The sequence below is a fragment of the Amblyomma mixtum genome, chromosome 3, assembly GCF_055824585.1.
Source record: "Amblyomma mixtum isolate Tamu chromosome 3, ASM5582458v1, whole genome shotgun sequence".
Taxonomy (NCBI): Eukaryota; Metazoa; Arthropoda; class Arachnida; order Ixodida; family Ixodidae; genus Amblyomma; species Amblyomma mixtum.
Genome location: NC_143014.1, coordinates 250,534,495 through 250,562,081, shown reverse-complemented (window position 1 = coordinate 250,562,081; position 27,587 = coordinate 250,534,495). Strand labels below are relative to the sequence as shown.

The following is a 27,587-nucleotide window of genomic DNA, read 5'->3' as shown; positions in this document are numbered from 1 at the left end:
GCTGGAATGAAAGAGGCCTGAAGTCTCGATTTTTTTAGTCTCGGCAATATGTTTTCACAAACTGATTTCTTGCAGGGATCTGCCTATCAACTCACCACAAGCAATCAGGCCCTATGGATACGAATTCCTCATCTACCCCACGTGCGGGGAATACAACAAAGTTCTTGTCTACATCCGCGCAAATCTTGCGTATATTTGCCCCACAATTCATGTTTATGACGACTATCGTACGCGTGTATTCTTTTCAAGAAGAGTAATGTGTCGTTCACACATACTGGAGCATGAGCTTCCCCTTGAAATCAGTTTGAAAGTGAGAGGCTGAAAGTCACAATCGAGGCGACTCATGCACTATGGATTCTTTGTGACGACTTCAGCATTCATCGGTCACCTTGGGAAAGCTTCTGGACAAAGGCCAAGGGGCGAATCTGGCATTGTTTGCCTCTAGGGATGTAGTTTGCTTTGTGAATAATGGGAGTGCAACTTATCTGTGGTGGGGTATTCTGCCTATCAACTTATCACTAGCAATCAGGCTTATCAATACGTATACCTCTTCTCCGCTTCGAGAGGGTAATGAAGCAAAGTTCTTGTCTACATCTGCACAACTCACATCTACATTTCCCACAAAATTCATGCTTATGATAACCAGCGTACGCGTGCATTCCTGTCAAATGCCAGGGGGCGAAGTTGGCATTATTTTGCTTCGTATGCAAATTCCCATAGATATGCCTGCACTCCGGCCAGCCGTGCCAACGCACTCTATCTTGGAGCGTCCTTCTCGGCATCGAACCTGGCGGCCGCAGAAGCCATCGCTATAGCCTGTCGCCATCAAAATGAGCGACACCCAACTTCACGGGTGTGTCCCCTGTGTCCCAGAATATGCAGGTCTTGATTTCAACATTAGGGCCGATGCCCTATCTAGAGATCATACTACCGGGTGGAGCACACTGACTCTACTCTCTACCCCCTCTCAACCCATTTTTCAACCCGCCTAGAGACCCTCCGCCGAAATAGGGGTCTCTTACACTCACTGCTTACGTTCATTACGTTCGCTGCTATTTTCCACCTAGGCCTTGAAGCGAGCAAAAAAATTTTTCAGCCTTTGTAACCAATCGCTGTTCTATCTTGTCGTTACCCTACTATGGAAGTCCAGTTGCCTGATCCCACTCCGAAAACCAGCAAAATCTCCGCTCGATTTAGCATTCTATAGGTCAATCAGTGTGGCCAGCTGCATGGGAAAGATAGCGATCCTGACGCGCCTTGAACGGTACTATACCGGGTGTTTTTTTCTAGAAGGTCCAGAATTTTTAAAAAAGGTAAATTGCTATAGATTTATTTTAGCACTGGGGCTATACTAGAGGCTACGGCGGGCGCCAGGCAAGAGGAAAACCGCTTTAATTAGTTCGCGCATTAACTAAATATGTTAATGAACTTTTCTAATTTTTTTTAGGGGTTATGTTGTATTCACAAAATTGGAGATCGTCCTCCAAACAGTCCAACCGAGAAAAAACAATTTCAATTAAAAATTTTTCACGCACGGTACGAGGCGCGAAAAAGTCACCCTGGTGGGCATCTTCACAGAGCAACTCAGAGGCGGGGAGCGCCTCTGACGTAGTTCGCTCCGCCCTACGCTTTGCGTCACACGGCGGCTGATATCACCTGAAGCCCGGACGGGCGGCCTGCGCTATCGCTGCTTGTTTCGCTTCGCTCCGCGGCCTCACGGAATGCCGCTTTGGAACAAAAACGCACTGACACAAAGCGCAGGGCGGAGCGAGCTACGTCACAGGCGCTCACAGACGCAGTGTTACAGTGTGAAGCTGCCTACCAGGGTGACTTTTTCTCGCTTCGTAACGCGCGCAAAAAATTTTTTCATTCATTTTTTTTTCTTGGCTGGACTGCTTGGAAGACGATCTTCAATTCTGCTAATACAACATATCCCCTAAAATAAAAATTATAAAAGTTAATTAACGTATTCAGTTAATCAGCGAACTAATTAAAGTTGTTTGCCTCTTACCTGGCGTCCGCCGTAGCCCTCAGTATAGCCCCAGGGTTAAAATAAACCTAAAGGAATTTACCTTTCTTTAAAAATTTTGGACCTTCTAAAAAAAAAAAAAACACCCGGTATAGCATCGCCAAAAGTGACCAGGCTGCCGCGATGACTTCTGGCGCTCGCAGGCCGCGGAATATTACTCGGATAACCTGTCCCTCGTCCTCCTTCTCTGGATGATTAAAAGTCACCTGCACATGCGGCGTGCACTTCACGCGTTTGCAGCGTGGTACTGCTGGGATCGGGTGAGCTGTGAACTGCCAAGTTCTGGACTAAAAACTGCACTTAAAGAAAATGGCCAATTGATAGATAACACCGTTAGTTTCACAGACAGTAAGAGCCTTTTGTTGCAGTGCCAACGCCGCTGCACCGCACTATGCGTAGCTCCTTTCAAAACCAGCGCCTGCAGCGGCTCCACGATGAGCAGCGCCACGAACGGCGCGCTCTGTGACGCGTGCTGACAGGCAGCCTGATGATCAGGAGAGCTGCAGGGCGCTGCCTCACTAAGAAAGAGAGAACGCTTCGAAAATTGTCTTCGTCCGCTTCCGTTGTCAGGCGCCACTCAGGTGACACTCTCCCCCACAGACGTAGAGCAGGCGCGAAGGCTAGCCGACGAGGGAGAGTAGGAAAGGAGGATAGGAGAAGGCCTCAGTCGGTCGGATCGGCCGTACTCGGCAGGCGTTGTCTTAGTAACGTGTGTTTGGGATATGTAGAGATGTTATAGTTATAAATATGCTAATTAGGCACCAGAAATTGCGCGGAATGAGAAGGTAGTGCTCTGATGTTTCACTGTTATGAAACAAATGGTGTGTACATGTAGTAGTATGTAGTTGTGTAGTATGTCATGTAGTGTAATCTAGATAACGACTGATAATCCACATTTGTGATTTGTGATTGGTAATCAGTAGTAACCCCGACCACTTTCGTCATTTCCACCCTGGCGAATTTAAAACAATATAGCGGGTGTTAGTTTAGCGTGTCCCATAAGGTGTCTCGATGCATGCGCGCCGCCCTCTTAAGGTGTTGACAGACATTGTCGTCCGCTGAAGCCATTTCGCGCCGGTGCCAGTTCGTGCCCGTTCTTCGATATCGCTCCAGGTAGCAGCATTACGGGGCTACGCGGTCTAATACAGCCCGCTTTTTCAGGGAAACCTCTAGCGAACACTGAAGCGCTAGAAAGAATACGGGGACCAAACTTGGCGTCTTGCTATACTGACACCTGTTTTCACTCCCGAAGCGGGCACTTGGCTTGCGTGCATCGAGGCCTTAGAGCAAGACGGTTTGCACACCTTTACTCTCTCTGTAACCTCGATCCCCTCCATATGCGCGTTAGGAGAAGCCGCGGAGGCGAGGATGTCTGTGCATAGCAATCTGCCTCTGCGTTCGTGGTTGTAGAGCGGGCGCGCTAAGTGCAGGTGTGGATATAAAAAAAACAGAGCATGATATTCTATTCTAAATGCAATTACGCTTTTTCTATCGGAAATGAAGAAACATTGTTTGCTCGTGAGAAAGCGCACTTGCGTCCACTACTGTAATGCACATAACTTGGCTGGCATTTTCAATTGAAATGAGCGAAAAAAATTCGAAGGAAATAGCTAGCTCCGTTTGCTTATGTTCGCACCTCTACATCCGCGGAGAGACGAGAGAATGGATTCGGTACTCTTATCGCACAATCGCCGCCTCGGTTTCGACAGCAAAGCCGGCGAAATTAGCCGCTTGGTGTCAGAATGTACAATGAGTGGTAGTGGCAGCGAGGAACCAGCCATAAGAATGAATTCGAGGGAACAAGTGGCGACGAGAGGATGTTTAGTGGTGACTGTAATAGTAAATGCCTGCCTTCTATTGCAGAGAGTAAGAGCGGGAGTGATCGCTTAGTGTGCTGAAGGAAACGTGAGCCGATGCGAAAGAGCGTGTGGGCAGATGGTATGTGCCTGTTCTAAAATCAGATTCAGCGTTACGTCGCTGGGAAAGGCTGGAGAACGAAAATTCAATAGCGTGCACAGGCTAATTCATATGGCTGGTATGGACTTCTACCAGGAGTCGCAGTTGTTGATGGCAGGTTTTTAAAGCGCGCCAAATTATAAGTAGGACAGGTTGCCCACACGGAAACCAGTGAAGACAGGGTGGAGTACCAGACCCATTGGCTTCGTTTCCGTTCAGGAGTGCCGCTTAAAATATTGACGTTTAAATCTTCGACTTGTTATCAAATGGCCAAAAATTTCACTCTTATTAATCGACAGACACATCAGACACAGTGTGAACCATTGTATTCCGTTTCAATGTGAAAGCCGCTGGGGTACATCAAGCACCGCTGTACAGGTTGTCTGAGTGTCCGGCACTGTGCCGTCGCGCCCAGCACATGGTCGCACACGCTGTGCTGTCCGAGTCCTGCTTAAGCCGAAAGTTGCTCAGACTTCTCCTGTCCCTCTGACTTGAGCGTCACGTTGAGGACTGTGAATCGTTCTTCTGGAACGCTGAAGCCCACATCAGCCTTGTGGAACCCGCTTGCCGAAACCTGAAGGAAAAGCGAGCAGGAAGATTTTCGCCATACAAGTGCCTGTCCAGTGAGAGCAGATGGAATTTCAATAGTTTTGCAGAACTCCTGGTTTATAGGTTTATTAGAAGCAGATACGTTATACACTATCGTGTTCTCGCCCCAATCTGACGAACTCAGGAGGATGAATATTGTCTAGTGCCTTTAATTGTTCTTATCCTAGCCCAAGCACAACGACGTTTCCTGGAAAGTGATCTCACCTCCAACGTGTATTGACCTCGCCTGAGGATCCTCCAGTACTCCCCTCTGGAGGATGTCTTAAAGCCGACTCTTCGGTTGGAGATCTTCAGAGATGCGTTGGCCACTGGATTGCCATTTTCGTCTTTGACGATGCCGCGTACGCCTGCCGGAAAAGAGAGTAAAAAAAAAGTTTAAGAGTCACCTTCATGCTATATAAGTGAACAGTTTTCTTCCATCTGGCTTTTGAAACTATTATAACGATAAAAAACGGCCGGTGTAATACATGCCCCACTCCAGACGTGGCCTCCGTCTCCTAATAGACTTTGTCGTCTTTTTTTTTTTACTACCCAGCCATATTCCGTCTCACGTTTGTCTTTCCACAGAATACATTCTGTCAATTAAGCAGTGCTGCTTATATATGTCTTGAGCATTAGATAATGGTCGTGACACCTTCCGTTCATCCTGCCTATTTCTTTATGCACTATATAACATTGGGAAGACTGTAGTATATATTTCGCTGAAGTTGAAGCAGCGCCGCACCTTCGTTGGGTGTGGTTGCTTAGTAATGGCAGAGATTAAAATGGGAATATTGTGCGGCAAATATATCCCCGCCTCCGACCCATTCGCCTAAGGTTGGAGGGAAGCGGAACAGAGGCTGCCTGAGGGGTCTGCGCGGGGAATGGAAAGAAGCACTCGCCTCTGTGAACTTCGTCCAATAAGTCGAGGAGCGCAGGCTTGTTCTCCTCCCAGTAGTGAGCGAGTTCTCTGCGGGGAGGGTACTTGCAGCAGGCCATCTCAGCGGTCACGTCCATGCAGCCGTCCCACATGTAGTTGTAGTCCGCCATGCCACCTGTGCCCGAAAGTGGCGGAAAAAGAATACTTAATTTGTTGCCGACGATCGCATCATATCCCTGTGTCCGCGAATACGACGCTGTCCTCGCCAGACTGGCTGAAACTGCTCTCACAGCCAAAACTGCTTATTCAAGAAAGGTTTACCTTCTTGAGAGAGCTATCTTTACGGAGTTTCGGAACAACTTGAAAAGCGATCTTTACACGTGATAGTTAGGCTGGATCCAGTGTCTTAAGTAAACTTTGGCTGTTGATTTAAAGGGATACTGGAGCAAAATACTGAAGCAAAAAAAAAATACTATGAGTCATGTTGTCGGGCGGTGTGGTGGTGGGCCACCCATAGTATAGAGCAGAGAGTCCAAAGTTGGCGCCTATAGCTTAAAGCATAGAGTCTATCCCTGTGAGATTAGTTCTGGATGCTTTCAGCGTAACTTGACTATTATGGAAGGAGGGTCTGGAATGAGAGAAAAAAGTGAATGGTGCAAGGAATCCGGTTTAAAGCTATTCTATAGCATCTGTAAGGATCAAATATGGATAAATGCATCATCACGCTTGCATCCATCGCATTACTTATCCTCCTACAAAGACTACGCGTAAAAAGTACAGGAGTACCCTTACAGGGTGACCTTTCGAAATATTCTTTTTTTTTTCGAAGCCCATCAAAGATAGGAAGTGTTCGTCGGATGATTCCGTGAACTGGAAATCTTAACAGATGTTCTTCGATGCAATCTGCCCCCCTTCCACTACACCTTCAGTAATGCCCCCAGGAGCCTTGCAGGATGCTTGAGAATAAAGAATAACGCGAATAAAAAAATGGCTGAGGCTTAACTTGGTTAAGCCTGGAGAATGCGAAGCATCATCGTGTCGCGTAATTTGGAGGCGCACAACCACAGCGACGGCGCGAGGTGGGCCCCCGTTTCTCCACTGTCGTGACGTCATCGTGTCACGTGGTGTGACGTCATGTATCACGTGATTTGGAGGCGCACAACCACAACGACGCGCGAGGTGGGCCCCCGTTTCTCCACTGTCGTGACGTCATCGTGTCACGTGGTGTGACGTCATGTATCACGTGATTTGGAGGCGCACAACCACAGCGAAGCGCGAGGTGGGCCCCGTTTCTCCACTGTCGTGACGTCATCGTGTCACGTGGTGTGACGTCGTTGTCGTGACGTCATCGTGTCACGTGGTGTGACGTCGTGTCACGTGATTTGGAGGCGCACAACCACAGCGACGGCGCGAGGTGGGCCCCGTTTCTCCACTGTCGTGACGTCATCGTGTCACGTGGTGTGACGTCATGTACGTGATTTGGAGGCGCACAACCACAGCGACGGCGCGAGGTGGGCCCCCGTTTCTCTACTGTCGTGACGTCATCGTGTCACGTGGTGTGACGTCATGTATCACGTGATTTGGAGGCGCATAACCACGGTGAAGGGCTGAAGTGGTAGCTAAAGTAGTTTGCTTCGCATAAAAGACGACGGTGGACGTCCTGCTGTCACAGCCTCTTACCCTCAAACGTTTTCATGTACTTTTTTAAAAGTCAACGTGATGGTAGGAGCATGCCATTTGAACGCTCATTGATTAGGCGTCGTATGGTAGATAAAAAAAAATCCTGGACGCCATTGGGAGCGGAAAGTCCTAGCAGGAGGCGAATGGTAAATTGGGATATAAGCGGCCAGAGTGTAGTATACGTTACCTGAGAAAGCGTACCAGGTGGCTCCGTTGACGGTGCCGTTGGGGTAGGCCACCGTCCCGTCTTTGGAGCAGCCCAGTCCCAGGTGCATGTTGGCATGGTTGAACGAGTACACGCTGGCGAGGTGTTTGAAGACGTCATCGTCCGGCGTCAGCGAGGGCTCGTTGCGCCGACTCTCATCGCCTGATGGAAACAACGGGAAAAGTGACGTACAGGCTCCAGGTATTTACACACAAAGAAGCGCGCAGATGCGATGCAGCGTGCTCATTAAACAACTCCATGTGATTGAAATTAATCTACAGAACACCACTATCATGTTTCTTGTAGGCCACGCGGTGCTTTGCAAGGATAATGCTCGCACACTGTCCCATACCAGCACTATCAGCGAGATGAATTCGCCGCGTTGGCTGAGTGGGTATCGCTCGGCTCGTGAGCCTAAGGACGCGGGTTTGATTTTAGTCGCGGCTGCTGCATCTCGAGGGATGCGAAACGCAAGACGCACGTGTAATGTGCGATGTAAGTGCACGTTAAAGCATCCTAGGGGATCGAAATTAATCCGGAGTCTTCCATTGTGGCGTTCCTCATAGCCCATGTGTAACTTCATGACGTTAAACCTCATGCACCAAATAATCCGCGAAACGGTTCGCCCACGTAAGGGAGGCATTCTTCGGAAGCCCGGTGCAGGAAACCGTGTTTAGTTGGAGTAGACATCGGCGAGGACATACAGAATACACGCGGATAGTCGTACGGGTAGTTGACGACCAGAGCTCCCGCGTGGAAATTAGAGGCCAGGGGCGCTATGCCGGAAAGCCCGAGTTTGGCGCTCGCCCGAGTTTCATCCGAGTTTGCGATGACGGCAGACAGTGAACGAAGATAGCGCGGAACGTGCGCAGGCAGCGGACAATAAAATCTAGAGATAAAGCCACGTGAAGGCGTTGCAAGTGCACCCTGCGCGCCTGTTTCACACTTCAAACACAATACACTGCGCAATACCAGGCCGCAGCGCTACCTGAAGTTATCAGCGCCATATCAGCCATCGCGAAATCGCGACTTCTCTGCTATCTATCTGCACACTCGCCGCTAGCCGTTTGACACGCCTTTTCGGGCGCGTCAAAGGCGTGCATAAGGCGTGTCTTCTCTTTCAGGCTCTATCTGTCTCTCCATTTCCGAAGACGAACAGTGCGCACTAGGTGCACTCTTGTATCAACCCTTTCTCTTCTCTTGAATACGTTAAAAGGCAACACATGAACATTTTGTTCATTTCCAAATGTATTTTAAAATCTGAATCCAATGAAGTGTTGTTGAAAAGCATAGCTTTAGGAAATTAACAAAGATTTGACACTTTCTGCCGCTAGCATGGAGGAAGAATAACCTCCATGGCCGCTAGTGGCGATAGTGAGGCCATTGCTTGCCGCGTGGCTTGCATACGAACTAGAGCGGCAGCCCACCGTGCCGAAAACGAGAGAGCTCCTGCGCTGACACGCCGCCGTTAGCGCTGCCTTCGACTGGAAAGACTGGGCAACTACTACACGCTGAATCTGTCTTATTTTTCGGCCATTGCGATAATATATTTTATTTTGTCGTGTATCAAAATATAAAAGTCATGCATCTTCCGGCTTGAATAATACACAAAAGCAAAAAACTGAACTGCACTGCACTGCCGCGTTACTGCTGCTCTCTGCAGTGACCTCAGGTGGAGTTCTCCGCTGCTACGGCCGCTGCCGCACCCCGCTATGGCCAACCATTGGTTTTAGTACGCTCTTGGCGAATCTCACCGGTAGAAATTGGCCGTGCGAGCGTCTGTGATGCGATGTGAGAAAAAAATTGCTGTTTGGCTGTATTCAATGATTCATTACGTATGCCTGTTGTGTGTGACGCCTATTTAGTGCACTGCGGATGCGAAGAGCGTGCTACCCAGCGACACAACTCATCCTATGCCATCAGACGCCGACTAAAAGCTGTGAAGGTGGTGGCGCACGTATCTGCGTAGTATTTGTTTACGGCGCGCACTTCAAGGTTTTGCGGACTGGTTTTTTCACTAACGTCGATCGCCGTTGTATACCGCAGTGACATCGCAATAATATCGTTCCGGCAGATGAGGGATCCTGTTTGTAATAATGGAATCGGACTTATAACAGAGAAAGGTGTTACGGTTGTGAAGTACGCAGTTCTTGCGTACTGGAAATTACAAACTTTATTGCACTGGGTCTGGAGCAGCGACCGTTTTGTCGATCCCGGATGTGTTTGACACATTGATGCTGAGCTTTATCACCGATGAAAGGACGGCCAAGCCAAACACCTGTGATGTGATGTTGTTGGAGTAGGACGTGCTCCAAGCACCGTTTCGTCGACGTGCTCCGTGTTTGACGACTTGCAAGCAGGTGTGACGCGCCGTCAGCGTTGTGCTGTGTCTTACGTGGTTGCAACAGGCTATAGTGTTGCGCAATCTTGGTATGCGAGCGAAGAAATCGGCGGCTGTCGCCACGTTGCGTGTCCTTCGCAGAGGTGCTTAGATTAATCAGCGATGACGTCCGTTTTGCCTGTTGTATTTCGATGGTCAACATCGTCGATGTCTGTCAGCAATCAGCACAGCCGCGCAGCATACCTGTAGCCGGCAGGGTTGTTGGGAGTGGCCCACCCATAGCGCGTACGCCTATAATTTATGTACGGCACGCCGGGGGCGTGACCAATGGTTTTGATTGACAGGTGAACTCGGAGCTAAACTCGTGAACGGTGAAGTGCCCCGAATTCATCTCGGGACTGTCATGGCGACAGCAGCAGCAGCCTGGGTCATCGCTTCCTCTGACGGCAAATGTCAGTACGGCCGGCTGGACCCGTTTACTGCCATGGCCGACGACGAATTCCAGCGACATTATCGCCTCTCCAAAACATTGGTATGATGGTTGTGTAAAGAGTTAGGCCACGACCCACGCCTGCGGAGAGTGCGTACCGGGCTTCATTCGCTTTCGGTCGAAGAGCAAGTCCTCTGCGCCCTCCGGTTCTTCGTGACCTGGAGCTTCCAGGGGAGCGTCGGCGCAGACCGCTTTATTGGACGCCACCAAAGCAATGTGAGCCGCTGTGTGAGGGACGTCTCCGACGCGCTTATCGACGCGGCTGTGCAGAAGCGGTGGCTCGCTTTCCCCACGACTGCGGCCGAGCGTGCGTATGTTAAGGAGCGTTTCCTTCTGCGCGGCGGCATCACAGACGTCGTGGGATGCGTCGACGGGACCTACATTGGCGTAAAGGCCCCTTCGAAGTCCAGCGCTGACATGGTGAAGGCCAACTATTTCACGAGAAAGGCACATTATGCATTGAACACAATGGTTGTAAGAATGATCTGTTCTTGCTTTCATGCATGTCATGGTTAATAGAATGTTCTCCCATTTATTAGTGATAGTGGTCCGTGTACTGTGCAGTGTCAGTGGATGATAAGGAACCCCATATGGTCGAAGTTATTGGCAGCCCTTCACCATGGCATGCCTCATCGCTTGAGTCACCTTGGGGCATTAAATCTAAAAAACCGCTTCCGTTTATCAGTAACTGAGCAGTTTTACACACAGTGTAGATAATTTTTTGTTTTACCTCATGTTTGCGCATGTTATGAGTGCATGGATTTTTCCAGCTATATATTGCCGCCGCGGTGGCTCAGTGGTTATGGTGCTCGGCTGCTGACCCAAAAGACGCGGGTTCGATCCCGGCCGCGGCGGCTAGAATTTCTTTGGAGGAGAAATTCTAGAGGCCCGTGTACTGTGCGATGTCAGTGCACGTTAAAGAACCCCAGGTGGTCGAAATTTCCGGAGCCCTCCTCTACGGCGTCTCTCATAGCCTTAGTCGCTTTGGGACGTTAAACCCCATAAACTAAACATAAACTAAACTTTTCCAGCTATATCATGCATGCATTTTAATGGGTTTTTAAACGGTAGCATTTATATCGCTTGGCAGATCGCATTCTTATGCAATATTCATAGTCGCAAAAAATGTTTCACTTTGGCTGCAGTGAAAAAGCTCCTGCCGGAAGCACTGGCGTCTGTAAGCCAGGAAAACTGGCAAAACTGTTGTGTTCATGTGGAGCAAGTTGAGGCTGAAGTATGGCAACGCGATATGATTGTTGACGCTGAAACTGAACCGGTTGTCTTCAGCATTTCTTACTCGTGCAACTCCTCCTCGGATGAGTCGAGCCCTGATTCCAGTGATGAAAGATTGAGTGGCATCGAGGAACTTGTCTGACTTTGAATTTATGTGTAATACATATGCTACCGAGGAAAGAGAGAGGACTCATCGGCTTGCTGTGAACAGCTTTGTACGTGTGTGGGTGGAAATGTGAAATATGTGTGCATGTGGGTGTGTGTGTTGATCAGCCTACTGAGGAAATTGTAACATTTCCATCAAAAATTGTAACATTTCCATCAAATCATTGCATCATTGCAATTCATTGCATCAAATGGTATCGGGCAGTAACTTGTAGTGTAAGTGGGGAGGTGGTCGTGTTAATAGTGTCTGTATAGATGTAGAATTTGTAAGGGAGTGCAAATAGTATTTTTCCAATTAGAATATGTATACTGGTACACGTCGTCAATGAGTGCAATTTTTTGAAGATTAATTGGAGAAAAATACGGTGGAGCTTAATCAAGCGTTGTGTCAATTATTCGAAAAGTATGAAAATTTGAGAGCAAATTTGATTCATTTAAAATAATTTTGAACATATACTGTTTGATTCGTTCAACTAACTGAACAGAAATTTTTTCAATTTTGCTGTCCAAAAAGTTCGAACATTCACAAACCCCTAGGCATTGTCCTGATTTTGTGTGGGAGGGTTGGGAATGGTATGTATGGGTGTCTGATCTTCATGTCCTGAAAAGGTATTCCTGGTTTGGTTTTGTCTTGCATTACTGTCAATCTCTGGCCGTTTTGACATGTTATGCAGTGCCAGTGGTGAGGTAGCCAGCACTGTACGTTTTGTCCTTAATTTTTCGGAGGTGTGAATGATTTCAAGCTGGCTCTTGCTCAGTTGAGTGTGAATTTGTTTCGAGTCATGTCTTTGTTAGTACATTGGTCAGGTTTTCGTTTTGTCAAATAGAGTTGTTCGATGGCTCCACATTTTTGTTTTAAATTTTGGAGAACTTGACTGATTGTGTGTTGGTGTACATCCACTGCACGTGTGCTTTAATTTGTATGCACTGTGATCCATGCCACTGGCTGTTTCCAGAATAAACCATTTCTCGCAAACACTGCGGGGTCAGAATTCTTTATTGTCCTGTCTCATTTATTGTTTGCTCTTTCGAAATATTTTTCCGAGCGTTGTACAACTTTTTCTGCATTCTCACTTGACGCTCCCACAGCTTGGAACTCTTTTTACCTGGCTGCATGAAAATACTGTCTGAGCAGCTTCTGCTCTTCTAGGAGAGCAGGGAAATCGAGTCAAGCTGACTCTTGAGGCAGTACTATTTTCTGTCACTGTGTGAATCAACACTATGTTCAAAATTTAACACTTAACATGGGATAACAGGCCATATCGAGGTGGTGTGTGTACAAATAATTTGACCAATCAGTTTAAATATACTGCTCTTTTGCCGCATATAATAGCCAAGTTATAGAGCTCTCTTCAATGACAAAGGAAAATGTGCTTTGCTTAAGAACGAAAGATATCTTATCAAAAACAAAAGAATTGCAGATATGCACAAGAATGTGACACATATACAGTCAGAAAATAGGCGATTAATAAGTCTAGAACATGATTTCTGCGCTCCTGCATGATAAACCAGCATTCTAAATTAACAGACATCTTGCTTCTGAACTTTGAGATCAGTAAAAAATAATTGTTCTCGCCAAGTCCTTTGGGCTACTCTACAGCACAGTGGCAAAGTCGGTCCCAGACTCTTTTGGCGAAGACTGGATCAGCAGCTAACCGGTTGCACAGAACAATTCATAACATATCAGGTACCTTAAGAGAGGCCCACAAAAAGTGGGCTCTTCGGCAACGGCGAAATCGAAAGTTGCAGACGGCCACTTGTTAATCGGGCCACTGCAGAGCACTCACCACTGTGCTAATTAATTAAACCCGACGAATGAATGTCATCTTTCGCACAAACCTCTCGCTTGCATCTAAAAAGTATAGTCACAATGCTGCAGAATCGGGAAGAAAACCGCCACTGCTGACCAAACGCCGGTGCGAGCTCACTGACAACGAATTTCGGACAGCTCACATTAACGCGGTATGCATCAAATGAACAGATGCATGGAGTTCATTTCAGAACACGGCATAATATTCAAGCGATTCTGAACAAAACGAGTTTTCTCATTCAAGTCACGCGAAATTCAAGTTGCGTTGAAAAAAAAAAATCTGCGAAAAAAAAAGTTTCACCATGCGGGATTTGAACCCACGCACTCCCATTGCCTGTCGACTCTCCGGAGCGACGCGTTAGACCACACGGCCACAGAACCTTTTTTTTTTCTTTATTGCATGAATGAATACAAAAGTAAAATATCGTAGTTGTCATGCCCCTTGGCAGACAACCGTGTCTAATGGACTTTCATTAACACAAGTTGGTCCATCAGACTCAATACATCCTCCGCGTAATCTTGTTGCTTCAAGACTTCTCTCAATTTGTACACATGTTCCACAAAATAATCACATACCGATCGTGCATTCACGTCACAATGTCTAACAGCCATTCTACTCCTCCAAATGCTTTGAAGGCCCAATAACATAATCTGGTCATACTGTAAAACATCACTTTCAGTGGTCAAGTACCGAATTCCGCGCGGTGTCAATGGCAAGTCCTTTTTTAGGGTTCTTTGCAAAACATCCCAGTAGAACACTGCATCCCAACAATCCAGGAAAACATGTTCTACCGTCTCCGGTTTTCTACACAGGAGACAGTTCGAGCCCCAAGGAACAAAAAGGCCCTTTTCCTCTAGCCATGTTTATACTGGTAGGGTTCCTGTATGCAATTTGAAAAAGAATGTTTTGACGCCAGGTGCAACAGTCATATTTTTAACTCGCCTGAGAACGTCTTTCCCAGGGCCTTCACAGTATAAGGTTCTGTACAGTGGCTCTGGAAACAACTGTTCAATAAGATCCTTGTATAATCGCTTCGGCGTTACATTCGCTAAATACTCTAGAGAGAACCGCACTTGCAAAAACCTGAACGACCAGACAACCTCTCGCAGGAAGCGAGACACTGTGTACCGCCGAGCATTGCACGAAGAGACAATGAATTCTGGAAGTGCACTAAATAACATGATTTGTATGAATGTTCGCAGGAAGGCGTCATTTTGGTCACGCAGGAAACAAAACCTTAAAACAACCTGCCGCACATAGAGATGCATTAGAGACAGTCCCCCGACCTTCACTCTCCGGAAGAGATTATCTCTGCGAATTCGTTCCCAATTAGACGCCCAAATGAAAACCGCAAAATGTTATCTGAAAGAATTGATGTGAGGGCATCTGTTCGACAAGGATGTCCACTGTCCCCTTTACTTTTTGCAATTTATTTGGAGCCGTTTTGTAGGATGATAACTGCGAGCGAGCGCATCCGAGGGTTTAGGTTGGGAGCGTGTGAGGTGAGAATACTGGCATATGCAGATGATGTGGCCCTCTTTTGTGAAGACCGCAAAAGTATTGTAGAAGCGTTACAAGTAACCGAAAGGTTTTGCAGGCAAACTGGTAGCGCTGTTAATATAGATAAATGTCTCGGACTCTGGCATGGGCAATGGCACACGGCCACAGAACCGTTTTTTTTTCTTTATTGCATGGACGAACTTCCGTAGAAAGGAGGAAAACTTCAATCAGACTGGTTCGCGTCTTTTTCCAACTACACACAGCTACGCTGCCTGTCAAGACATTTCTTAATGACAAGGGGATGTTTGTACCCTGGAATGTGAATTGCCGTCTGTGTAATGTGCCTGAGACAATTGATCATTGCTTCATCCTGTGCCGTGATGCCATGTTCTTTTGGGACATACTACAACGAACTCTTAAGAAGGACATTGAAATTACACCATACACTATTAGATTTCTGCCTGTTGACAAAAACTCTGTTGTGCCTCATGATCTGTTTATGTTGATGGGACTATTCAGTCTTTGGAAAAGCCGTATGATGGACAGACATGCCGAGCCACCAAGATCGTCCAAATCTGTGTTTCGTGAACAGTGTGCTTTGGTGAGGAGTGTATATGCTGCACGCGAAGAACCTCCAAGCTGGCTGCCGTGCCTAGATGCATGTGTGTGCCTCCCTGAATTTTGATGTTTTGATGGGGATGCAGTGTTGAGTTAGGGCTATGGCGGGCTCCTATTAAGCAGCCCGGTAACTTGAGACACGGCCACAGAACAGCGCGGAGCGATACAGCTCTCTTTATTTTTTTTTCCCGGACTACTTCCGTAGCCTTCACAGCGTTGCACATGTACCTCGTCGCCATTGGCAGTCAGCTGATGACGTGACCGTAGCGTTGGTAGCGTTCCCTCGCGGTACAAAGCAAAATTTAATAATGCATGAATCACTCCAAACCGTTTAAATCCAACTCTTGCACACCATAAAATGCTTATAAAGGCGTACTAAATGCATTATAAAATTCAACAAACCTCGTTTGTCTAACTGCCCACGCAATGCACTTGGTGGAGCTACACACAAATGAAAAGTGCACAGGCAGTTGGCTCACGTGACCCGTTCTTTGTAGACCGCCCAAGAAGCCCATGAGGTGGCGCCGGTGTGATGATAAAGTACGGAATATATCCAGATAACCCAATGAAGTTGGAGGCGTGACGAGGGTGGGATTTTGTCTTGCTACCATTAGTTCACTCATCTAAGGGCGTCGCCAGAGCTCGGGAAGATTCCGAGTTTCAGAAAACTCGGGCCTTCCAGCATAGCGCCCAAGCACGAAGGGAATCTGTTTACTCCATCGCCTCACTGCCTCGGTTTCCGGCTGCTCCTCTTCCATCTGTGTGTTGAAGAGGGTCGGGAAGTTGCGGTTCAGGTCCACGCGGCGGGCGTTCTGCCTGCATCGGGGAAGGAAGGTGTCAGGCGTGTGAGTTTAGAGGTCTGTGCTGCGGTATAAGCAAGAATTAGCATAATTGCGGGTTAAATGGCAGACGCAGCCCTTGAATATCCCTGTTATGGATAAATTACGCTATCGACACAGAGCGAGAATGCAGAAAATGCCCATTTTACTTGCAGTCAATTATGGAGAAAAATGTAAGATTATCCTATCTATAATTCCTATTTTGAAATTCGGTTTTTCTGTCTAAATACTCCTCACATCACAAACAGAGGAAAAACTCCACTCTGCACCATCCACATCGTCACACAGCATCCCGCCTGCTTCTGTTCAGTCGAGCGGTAATGGTGTTTGCATAGTTGGCTCGCCAGTCGTTTCAACTGCTTCACCACTTTTTCTACAATCGCCGCACTCCTCCTTACCAGACCGAAAGACGCGGGTTCGATCCCACCCGCAGTGGTCGAATTTCGATGGAGGCTAAATTCTACAGGCCCGTGTACTGTGCGATGTCAGAACCTCAGGTGGCGGAAAATTCCGGAGCCCTTCACTACGGCGTCCCTCACAGCCTCAGTTGCTTTGGGGTGTTAAACCCCCATAAACCATAAACCAAACTAAACTTACAATGGGAAGTCAGAAGGTCTCATTCCCAACTTGACCAGCGGCACAATATTTCCGTTCCATTATTACCCGGTGACGTGTGGCGGATCGGTCATGGAGGAGCTGCCACCGGAGTTAGACTTATAATACCTGGTCGACCACTCCCGTCGGTATTTCCCTCTTAACGAAAAGGCGAGCTGTGCACAGCAACGTACCGTCCTTCAACGCCCATGCAGACGCCCTCCTTGGACATCGAGAATCCGTCGGGGTTCATGCTGGGCATGATGTGGATGCGTGTGTCGTCTAGCAGGTGTCGCACGTACGGATCCACTTCGTAGCGAGTCAGCAGGTGAGAGATCAGGTACACCATGAACTGACGCCCCAGCACCTGCCCAGTTCATGTATATGCGGCGAGTAAGAAAAATGCACTCTGGTGTACAGGCTCTCACAATGCGCTTATTGGGTGCACGTCGGGCATACATCGCGAAAAGCCCGAAATGCATACCAAGGAAAGTTGCTCACCGCAGGGACGAGACAGCGATAGGTTGTGTGAGCGTTTGAACACGCGTTAAATCAATCAATCGGTGGTTGAGGAGGAAGCTGAGGTACTTTTAAGCATGAAATGCTTTTAGCTCCCGTTGCCGGCATTGTGGTGACGTCACGCCGAGACCGAGAGCCATCATCCGGGCACTGAATTCCACTCATCCGGGCACCGTACGAGACTTACCGAGATTCAACGAGACTCTCTAAGCCCTCCTACGGGACCGGCATACAAGCGCCGGTTGTTCTCCAAACGAGTCACAAAAAATAACTGCTGTCAGTGTCTTCTCAATGTTTATCAAGATGTCAGTCGAGCTGTGCATTTGATAATGCACAGAATTATAATTTCCGATTTCTAATAACGCATGGAAAAAGCACATACATGCCACAATACACTTCGTTGTCATACGTGATCTGTTAGGGGCTTTGAGAGAAGGCCGCTTAGAGAAAGAGGGGAGCTCCAGGGCGCGAATGGCTTTCGGCGGAAAACTTTCGCTCCCTCCCCAAGGATGGCGCTGCGGTCCCACACTCACGCATGTAAAAGACCGGCCGCTTGGCCTTCAAGCCCTTTCCCCCTCTGGCAGGCAGATGTACTTGCATTGGTAAGCGCACCTGAAGTTTGCTCCCACTGCACCAGCGCCACTTCTCCCCTGCCGGTCATTTTGGCGTTTCCGTCCGGGCACGTCGCGGGCGGAGCGCATTGAGCCAGCAGCCTGTCGACTGGTATGCGCGTGCTGCTCGCGCAGCTGGCACTCTCTCTTTCATTGTGAGCACGTGCCGTCCTGCTCGCGGGCGCACAAAAGTGTTGTTGCCGCTCGCTGTGAATTCCGCGACGTTCTAAGAGTGGAGACACTTGTTGTGTCTGGGGCTGTCACAATAGTTCTCTGAAAATCGACGGCCAAGGACTGCCCGTGGAATTCTACAGATTTCCTGGACATGTCCTACATTCTTGGGGGAAAAAAATTTAATATTGGAAAATTGTAACGTACAGTAACGGAAATATTGAAGGTAATGGTCCACCCTTTCTATATGCAGCAAAATCTTAAATATTTTTCATCGCTCGTATCGAGCAGTTGACGATAGGAAAAACGTTAATACGAAAAAAAAATGCAAGCCTATCGATGGGAGATTGCTATAGTGAAATCTTACAGTATATGAAAAAAAAAATGCGTTCATACACTTGTTTCTATTAAAAAATGTTTTTGTCCGGAATTGTTGGGTATGAAATGGATGAGAACGAGAAACGGCAGGCCTCGATAACTGCTATGGGCAGGGTGAAGTAAGCTTTTTCCTGTTGCTAAACACGTTTGGCATGTTGCACGCGTAATATTATTTCTGAGCAGTTTTTGCTGTAATTCACTAAGCATGCAGTGTTTAGTAAAGCTCGCGCTAACGAAACTCATTTCTTTTGTTGTAGTAAGTGGTTATTTATTGTGCATTTGATACGGAAGGTAAAAGAATATTGCTGCCCCGGCATCTGCTATCGCGACGGGAAGCACCTGAGCTGGGGCAGCGAAATAAAGGATAGCAGGCAGAGAGTAGAAGTGAAAGAAAAGTGGTGAGGGGACAGTAGAAAGGACAGGGGGAGGGGAACACTTTCAATGAATCTATTTACATATCTACAAAGGATAAAATATACATATATACAATGCGCACGCGCGTGGAGATCTGGGCGAGCGCTGCTCCATCATACGCGCACGACTACAAGGTTAAAATATACATATATACAGGTCGCACGCGCTTGGAGATCTGGACGATCGCTGTTCCATCACACGTGCACGACACATAGCACAAAACAGCTGGAGTGGGGGCGTCCAGCTGATCATCGTCCGAGGTAGCACACGCGGAGCGTTCACGTTACTGCGCGTAACTACCTGGCGGAGAACAGACGGGACGTCAAGCCCACCTGTTCGAGGAATTCACAGAGGCTCACCATTGTTCGCTCACGGGTGCGCACACTGCCTTGCGGCCACAATAACATTGCGAGGGAGTCTGGGAGAATGCCCAGCGCCCGATAGGCCGCAAGCATATCGCGACGGGCATCTATGAGCGCGGTGCAGCGAAGTAACAAGTGTTCGAGTGTTTCGTCAGCACCGCACCCGACACACACTGCACTCGTCGCGAACCCATGGCCCGCACGTCGTTCCCCGTGCCACACGCATCCAATTCGCAGTCGAAGGATCATTGCGCGCTGCGCCCGCGTGAGCGAGCGACAGCCGGTGATGTGATGAATGCGCTCACCTTCTGCGATGCGGGGATCGGGGTGCTGCCGTCGGAGATGAGTCTGAATGACCGCACGCACGTCCTCCAGCGCAAGAGGTGGGTTGCTGGAAGGTAGCTGGTGTGCGGCGGTCGCGAGGTCGTCAGCTTCCTCGTTGCCGGCGATTCCACAGTGGCCGGGCACCCACTGTACGCGCACAACACATCCGAGCTGCGCCAGTTGCGCAAGGCACGCTCGAATTTCGCGCACTAATGGTGTACCACGGCCGATGTTCTGCAGCCGGCTGAGGGCGGCGCGGGAGTCACACAAAACAGCACACTTGGGCGGCGGAGGGACGACGGTGAGCACTAGTTCCAACCCGAGCTGGAGTCCCACCAGCTCCGCCGTGGTGGAGGAGCCCAGATAGTTTGTGTGCTGTTGGCTGTGCAGTCGCAGGGCAGGGATGGTGGCGGCCGCTGCGAGCGAGCAGCTTTCACGAACCACTGAGCCGTCTGTTTATTTTGGAGACTGACAACAGCTAGCGGCATTATGCAGACGCGTGTGAGGCAAGGTTAGTGATCGCCTCAATGTTCCGACTTGTGACGCCTGGCTCAATTTTCGAAGTTGCTTTACATGTAAAAAATTTCTAAAAGAAAAATAATCAAAATGTTTGCTTGCACATGAATGAACGTTTGCATATGAGCGATGGCTCTGCAAATAAATTGTTTTGGGGATGCGCGTGCGCTGTAATCGGCATTAAAATAAATATACCAACCGCTTATCTCCATTGTAGCGATTGACCAAACTAGAGCATTTTTTCTCTTTGCCGTATATAGCAAGAAGCTGGTAGACGCATTTCGTGAGTGTTTTCGTTTTTCTCCTCAGCCTCGCGTGTCACCTTAAGGCCACTTTATTTTAAGTTAAAATAAAAATTATTTCCATTATTTTTCAGCGAAACACATAACAAAGTCCTTATTATTTGGCCAACAAACCTGCATGCACCTAACTGCTCAGCCACTCAACGAAATTAAGCATCTTGCGAAGATGGCCGCGCCAAAAAAAAAAAAGGTATTTACCTCGAATTCCACGTCTTAAATCACCTCGTCATTTACTTGCGATACACATTTCGCCGTTACGGTACCGGCTTTTTCGTCAACAATCTGCTTCACGTAGTGGGCCTGATCCACTAGCAGTTCATTTTTCAAGTTTGCGCACCGAAAAAAAAAAATTCACTGTCCACTATTTCTGTTAACCTACGTCTCAGAGCGTACTGCCGCGACAGAAAGAAATGCGAACAGCGCAGTGCCTAGGCGCTCCGCTGTTGGAATTTATTTTCGTCACGCTTATACTTGGCTCGCAACACAAATACGCTAGAGACATCCGTGATACAATAATGTACCACTCTAGCGTCTTTTTGTTACTACCGAGATAAAAACGCATTGAAGATAAATTCCGACTGCGCAGCGCGTGGGCGCCGTGCTGTCCGCATTTTTTTCTAGCGCCCCTGTACATTTTGCTAATCCTCTGAAGCTCGTCAGCGTTCAAACACGAGGGAGAAAGCTCGCGGCTGCACAAAGAGATTTGCAGGCTGGCCAACACGTGCAAAGTACGTGCAGAACTGGCTTTTTTTTCAGGAGAAAGCGCGCTGCTCGCGCAGCTACTCAATGGGAGGGAGACCGGTTTGCCCGGTCAAAAGTGCAGAGTCGGCTGGAGAGGGCGCTTTTCAGTGGCGTCCGCAGCGCCCCCCTGCGAAGCTGCCACCTGCAATAGCCAGGCGGCGCCGCTGTCGCGCTGCTTACAGCGCCGCCACCATATGTTTTTTTGGTACTGGGTAGGTGGTCGTTCTTTGCGGCGTGCATGCCCACTACGAATTTGAAAATGTCGGTTGTTTTATATTGCGGATTCAAGCCTATTGATGCCATCGGTGTGTATTTTCGGCGACCGGAGCTCTAAAAAGGATGTCGCCTTTCCGAAAGCAACCATGTGCACTCAGTGAAGGAAACGGACGGCGCTGAAATTTCTTCGAAGTGTCAGTCTCAGCAGGGCAAACACGTGTACGACGTTCAATTTGTGCATGTACAGTGCATGTGTAAGCAACCGTCTCGCCGCTTTGCGTTAGTAACTGATCTGGAAAAGAGATTTTGAAAAACATAAAGGGACAAAGTTTAGATGCACGGGACCCGTGAATATGTGAATTTTTCCCGTAGCGTGTAATCGAAAGCACAGTAAACAGTGGTGGGTGTACAGAAAGAATTGCATCTATCGAGCCCCGACTGAACGTCCAAGCAACCACACAGTGAGCCTCTTTATGACTCCCGCGGTATCCAGGTGTTTACAGCTGAATTCAGGTTGTTAATAATGTTAGGGCAGTTTCATGCATGACCTTGCTTGTCGGGAGATAACCGGGATGCGTTTCAATGGTACTCTTTTCACCACGGACAAAGTGCTTTGAACATATTTTTGTGTTGTCATTTGGGCTGCAGTTGGAGAAGTCTTCACCACTCAAATATAATGCAACCAAATTTGTATGACACACAGCACTGCAAAATCAATTCACCCCTTAGACAAAGCATGCAAATCTGCGCGAGACGGCCAAACACATAAGGGAACGACATACGGGAGTGGGACCTGAATTAATCACCTGCGACTCACCCCGCGAGGCGTGTTGCCTTTAATTCATGGTACCTCGACACGTACACGCTAACGTTGAGCGCACGTACTTGAGTACCAGTATAGGACAAAACCGCGACCAAGAGCCCTGCTTTCGAACGCGACGAATCCTGATTTGAGTACCGTTGTTCTGACAGAACCAGAAAAACAGCTTCTTAACGCGGGAGCACGACCGTAATTCGACGATACCAAGCAAGAGAACTACTAGCGGCGAATTTAATGAACGCTCAATATTATAGCTTCATTCAGCCGCTCCGCATTTATACTTTTTTTCTCCTCTTAGCTTCACGTGAATTACAACACCAGTGCAACTTCCTTGACATGACACACTGCGACCATCCACTTCAGTCGCCGGGTTGACCCGTGCGGCCTTGCAGGGAAACGAAACAGCTTCACGTCTCCGTTCCCTTCTCGGGTATGACAGTCCTTCCCGCAACAGTATCTCCGGGTGGTTTTTTTTCCGAGTGCGACCGACAGCCATGGCGTAGGATGGCCGAGATAAAGCTTCCAGAAAATCCGCAAAGCTGCACAACCTCGCTGTTTGCGCCTTCCTCGGGAAGCGGAGCCGGTCGGGCCGCGCCGAGCTGCCTACTCAGTGCTTGTCTCTTCGGCCACGAGTCGGCGCCACATGTACCTGCAAACTACACTGCAGGTTGCCTATACACGCGTCTTGTCGTGTCCGCGTACGCTTCTGCATCGTCCTGGATTTCAATGCCGCCACCGTCACAGCTGCTTAAGCCGAGCAATGGAGCCTGTGTTAGGCCCGTAAACATTTCATGCTTACTCTACTCTCGCTTACGGGAGAGGCGCAATTTTTTAATAAACAGTACAGAATGCTGCTGCTGCAGACGCGATAATGAAGCGAAACACACCCACAGAAAGCTCCAGCACACACACACATACATACACAAGATTGTCACAGCGTTCAGGTAAGATTCGTGGTCAAGTTTAACTGCTGTGATGAAGGAAAAGGAAAGCAAGAAAAACTAGCAAAGCACTGATAGTCTCTTTGTTTAAGTGCTAGACACATGCGTGGTTGCGTAAATAAGTGCGCTACATTTTGTATCTATTCGTGATAAGATTGATAGGTACCCGTTGTTTCAGAACGCTAAAAAATTATGGCTGAAGCACAGGTATTTTTAATGCACACAGGATGAAACAACCTGCTACTACATGGAAGAAAAGTTTCCTCCTATTACAGCTGGATAAACGAACCTGTCTCATCATTCTCGGTAGTTGGCAGCAGAGTGATAAAAAAAATGGCTGAGGCTTAACTTGGTTAAGCCTGGAGAATGCGAAGCATCATCGTGTCGCGTAATTTGGAGGCGCACAACCACAGCGACGGCGCGAGGTGGGCCCCCGTTTCTCCACTGTCGTGACGTCATCAAGCCACGTGGTGTGACGTCATGTATCACGTGATTTGGAGGCGCACAACCACAGCGACGGCGCGAGGTGGGCCCCCGTTTCTCCACTGTCGTGACGTCATCGTGTCACGTGGTGTGACGTCGTGTCACGTGATTTGGAGGCGCACAACCACAGCGACGGCGCGAGGTGGGCCCCGTTTCTCCACTGTCGTGACGTCATCGTGTCACGTGGTGTGACGTCATGTATCACGTGATTTGGAGGCGCATAACCACGGTGAAGGGCTGAAGTGGTAGCTAAAGTAGTACGCTTCGCATAAAATAACCTCGAGGAGCTAGGGAGGTATTTTATGCCGGTTCACTTCGTTTCGATGCCATTTCAATTTGATTTTAATGTGCTGCAAATTGCGAACGGCTCATCACTGTCAGGACCGATCTGGGCGCTGCTCCGCCGCTAGCTATATACCCTATACACTGCCGCAGCATGCAGTCCGGCCGAATCACAAGGACCACGCTCCGGTAGTTCACTGCAAAACGACAGCACAGTGCCGATAGAGCTCGTCAGGCGTGTCGGAAGCGATGTCACGCTCTGTCCCTCACCAGTGTCGGCGCCATGGTCAGACAGTGCTGCACGGGCATATAGGCCGCGTTTATTCAGGTCATTGACATCATAGACATGCTTCTTCCACGTGCAGTGTGACGTCAGCCCACGTGGCCAACACCACCGGAAGAAGCGACCAATGACAAAGAACTAAATGCAATAAAAACGAAACGCATCGGTTCAAAATCGCCACCAGGAACGATTATTTCTCCTTTTAGTTGGAGTTTGCTCCACGCTTTTCGGTCAATTGAAGAGCGTCGTGTCTACCGAACACTCTAAACAAAGAGCGTGCGATAGATTACAGCCTAAACCCTTTTTACTCCCATATAGGCGTGTTTGTGCTTAGATGGGCAGGCCGACAGCTGGAAGAAACTCTTCAGCAGTTTGATTGCTTAGCGACAGCTGTGTGCACTTTCCCCGGGTTCATAGGTCCGCATTAGAGACGCCACAAATTGGATCCTGCGTACAACGCAGCAACGGAACTTGAATGTGCTAGTGGACTTACCTCGTCGCCGTGTATGTTGGCGACGTATTTAATGTTGGGCTTAAGAAGCGGCTCCTCGTGCGGGTCCTTGGTGACGAGTAGTAGCCATAGGTCACGTCCTGCAGCACATAGCGTGAATAGTTTAAATGGCGATGAAAGGAATTCACGCTGTTTGTCTCCTCAAGTGTGCCATTCCCATCATACTCGATGAAAAGCTAATCTTTTTTAGACTCTGTATAATCCCGCGTGCTCAGACACTTTCTGGTAATTATGCCGCATTCGAGACACAAATATTTATATATTTCTCTCTCTGTCCATTTCCTTTTCAGGGAGAGATGGAGAAGAAAGGCGGGTGCGTTAATCTGAAGAAGCTTTTGGTTGGCTATTCCACACTGGGTGAAGGGGAGAGGCAACGTAAAGGGGCAATAGGGGGTTAAGTAAGGATCAATGACGTCATTTAAGTGGTGGAGTTTAGATGCAGACCTGTAAGCGTAAACTTTAGGGGTGAATAGACACTTAGCAACGTTTTAAGTAGGAATCGCATTTAGCTCCAATTCTCGTGAACCATGCCGAACATCGTTCGAACCTGACACCGAACTTAAGAGCAACCTTATCCAAATTATACCGAAACTTTCCGTTCGAATGACGTCCAGCATAAAAAATTATTCAGTCCCGAGCAGGATTTGACCCTGCCTTAAAGGGTTGAATGTTTCTTGCATTAAAAACAACCCTCTTCATTAGTTTTTTCGCCGCAGACATAGCTCAAGCTATAGTTTTTATACGAAATCGATTGCATTTCGCCTAATTTTGCATATACGGTGCCAAAAAATAAAGTTTTCAAACCTATTTCTGGCTCTCAGTGTCAAAGCACTGGAGCAGGGCAGAATGGTGGGCCTGTTGGTATGGCGTGTGATTCTTCGTCTTCTCAGTGTCAAAATGTCAAGCTCTATTTAGGTGCCAAATGATAAGCTCTCAGTGCTAGCGATGCTGGCCTGCAAACCCACCTTCCACGGACTTCCCGATGCTGTAGATATGAGTGAAGTTGGGGTAATTGGTGCTGATCTTCTTCACGAAGGCAGTCATCTCCTCGTGGTCGTAGTATTTTAGCTCTGCAGGCGTACCCTCTGCCGTAGGGGTGACGGACTGCGCGGCCGCTCCGCGCATCCAGAACAGGACTAGTAGCGGCAGCGCCACAGAGGTCAAGCTGACAGACTTCATCGCCACAAGCGTTCTTGCAGCTTCTGGACAGAGGCAGAGGGAAGGCAGGTGCGGTTCACCAACACAAGTCATTCGTAAACAGTTGAGGGAGTTGGTCAGACATCCTACAAAGAAAAGTACAGAGCAGCGGAAAACGATAGACATGTAGACGACACACACGGTGTCGCCTGTGTCTTCTTCATGTCCCGATCGTTCTCGCTGCGCTAGTTTTTTTGTTGAAGAACGTCAACCTTCCACTCAATGCAGGAATGAGCAGTAAGTGCCTGTACATCCGAGGAATGTGGTAAGCGCATTTTCGCCTGCGGCTGTCGCAGGTTTTAACTCTAGTTGTATGGTAATGAGCTGCACGTTTTGGAGAGAAAAGTAGACGTTTTTAAGTTGAGCAGAGAACAAAGAAAACAATATGAATGAATGAATTAATTAATGAAAACGGAAATAATGGAATAATCCAAGAAGGAAATAACGAAGGAAGCAAAGTTTTGTTATGAGCTGCACGTCTTGGATAGAAAAGTAGACGTTATTGAGTTGAGCAGAGAAGAAAGAAAACAATAAGAAAGAATGAATGAAAGGAACGAACGGACGAAGCAATGAAAACGGAAATTAGGGTATTATTAAAGGAGAAGGAAATAACGAAGGGAGGGAATAAAGCAGTAAAAAGTACGAAATAAGTAAAAAGGAAGAAGGAATTAAAGAAGGAAAACGCAAATTACCTCTTCCAAATGGATGCCTGAGATGTTGTCAGGTGCGAGGTCGGTAACACAGGCAGCCGCGACACTCGGTGTATAAACGCGCGACTAAAGACACGAAGCAGGAATATACAACCGCTATTCGCATGTCATTGGTTTCCGCATCACCGCCGGTGCTTCACAGCAACTCGACAGCAGCACTTGAGTTTTTATACCCAATCGTAGTTGTGGCAGGCTCCGGTAATAATCACTTGCCTAGATGCAACCGCGACCGAAGATTCGTTGCGACCTTCCTTATCCGTGACCCGCCCAGAGATAAGCCCGCGAAGAGCAATGAATGAAGGAACGTCATTTCACAACAATAGGTGGGCGTTTAATGAATGTTAACATTACCGTCTGCTTTGCACAACAACGTCACTGGTGCATAATATCAATGAAATGATGAGATTGTTTTTTTTCTTACATGCACCCGCCCCCTTAGTCAAAAGGTGTAGGTGTTCTGCTACTGGTCATGGATACTTTTCTAGGCCTTGGGGTGCCGAATTTTTGTGGAAGGGAAGTTGGACGTGGCATGGGGAGCCAGATTTCCATACATACTGCAGCGCAGCGCGGTGGCCGTGGTTTAAGTCTCCGCCCCGTATGCTGAAGCTGCCGGGTACACATCGGTTTTGCATTGGGTGAAGTTTGTCCTCACTTGGTGCTAGGCTTCTCAGTGGTGAAATGCTTTGCCCTGCTTTGCTCGCCCTTCGATACATTTTGATTTAGTGGACCCTTCCCGCACCCCCCCCGCCCACCCCCCGCTCCATTTTTTCTTTCTAATTGGCTTTTGCTTGGAAGTTTTATTTGGACGGTAGTCCTGATTCTTTCTTTCCTTCAGTTGGCTCATGCCTGCTATAACCCTGTGTTAGGCGCGGGCTTT

The 27,587-nt window shown here is 48.2% G+C and overlaps 1 protein-coding gene and 1 pseudogene across 1 annotated transcript; both read right to left on the bottom strand.

The window, feature by feature from the left end:
- Positions 1 to 4,383: 4,383 nt before the first annotated feature.
- LOC149354318 (carboxypeptidase M-like) lies at positions 4,384 to 26,871 on the bottom strand. The gene is made up of 10 exons (XM_089577491.1): positions 26,693 to 26,871; positions 25,769 to 26,005; positions 24,786 to 24,883; positions 17,124 to 17,296; positions 16,185 to 16,312; positions 8,039 to 8,114; positions 7,321 to 7,490; positions 5,476 to 5,628; positions 4,799 to 4,941; positions 4,384 to 4,559 (listed from the first exon to the last, which is right to left on the bottom strand). The coding sequence occupies exons 2-10, from the start codon at positions 25,980 to 25,982 to the stop codon at positions 4,437 to 4,439; spliced, it is 1,278 nt and encodes a 425-aa protein (XP_089433617.1). The 5' UTR covers positions 25,983 to 26,005; positions 26,693 to 26,871; the 3' UTR covers positions 4,384 to 4,436.
- LOC149354319 (uncharacterized) lies at positions 19,630 to 22,799 on the bottom strand (annotated as a pseudogene).
- Positions 26,872 to 27,587: the final 716 nt, after the last annotated feature.

Excerpts from the sequence above, each read along its gene's own strand:
- LOC149354318 (XM_089577491.1), bottom strand. The coding sequence starts at position 25,982 with ATGAAGTCTGTCAGCTTGACCTCTGTGGCGCTGCCGCTACTAGTCCTG. Across the intron at positions 5,629-7,320 it reads CACCTGGTACGCTTTCTCAG|GTGGCATGGCGGACTACAAC; the intron begins GTAACGTATACT and ends TTTCGGGCACAG. Across the intron at positions 4,942-5,475 it reads ATTGGACGAAGTTCACAGAG|GCGTACGCGGCATCGTCAAA; the intron begins GCGAGTGCTTCT and ends CTTTTCCGGCAG.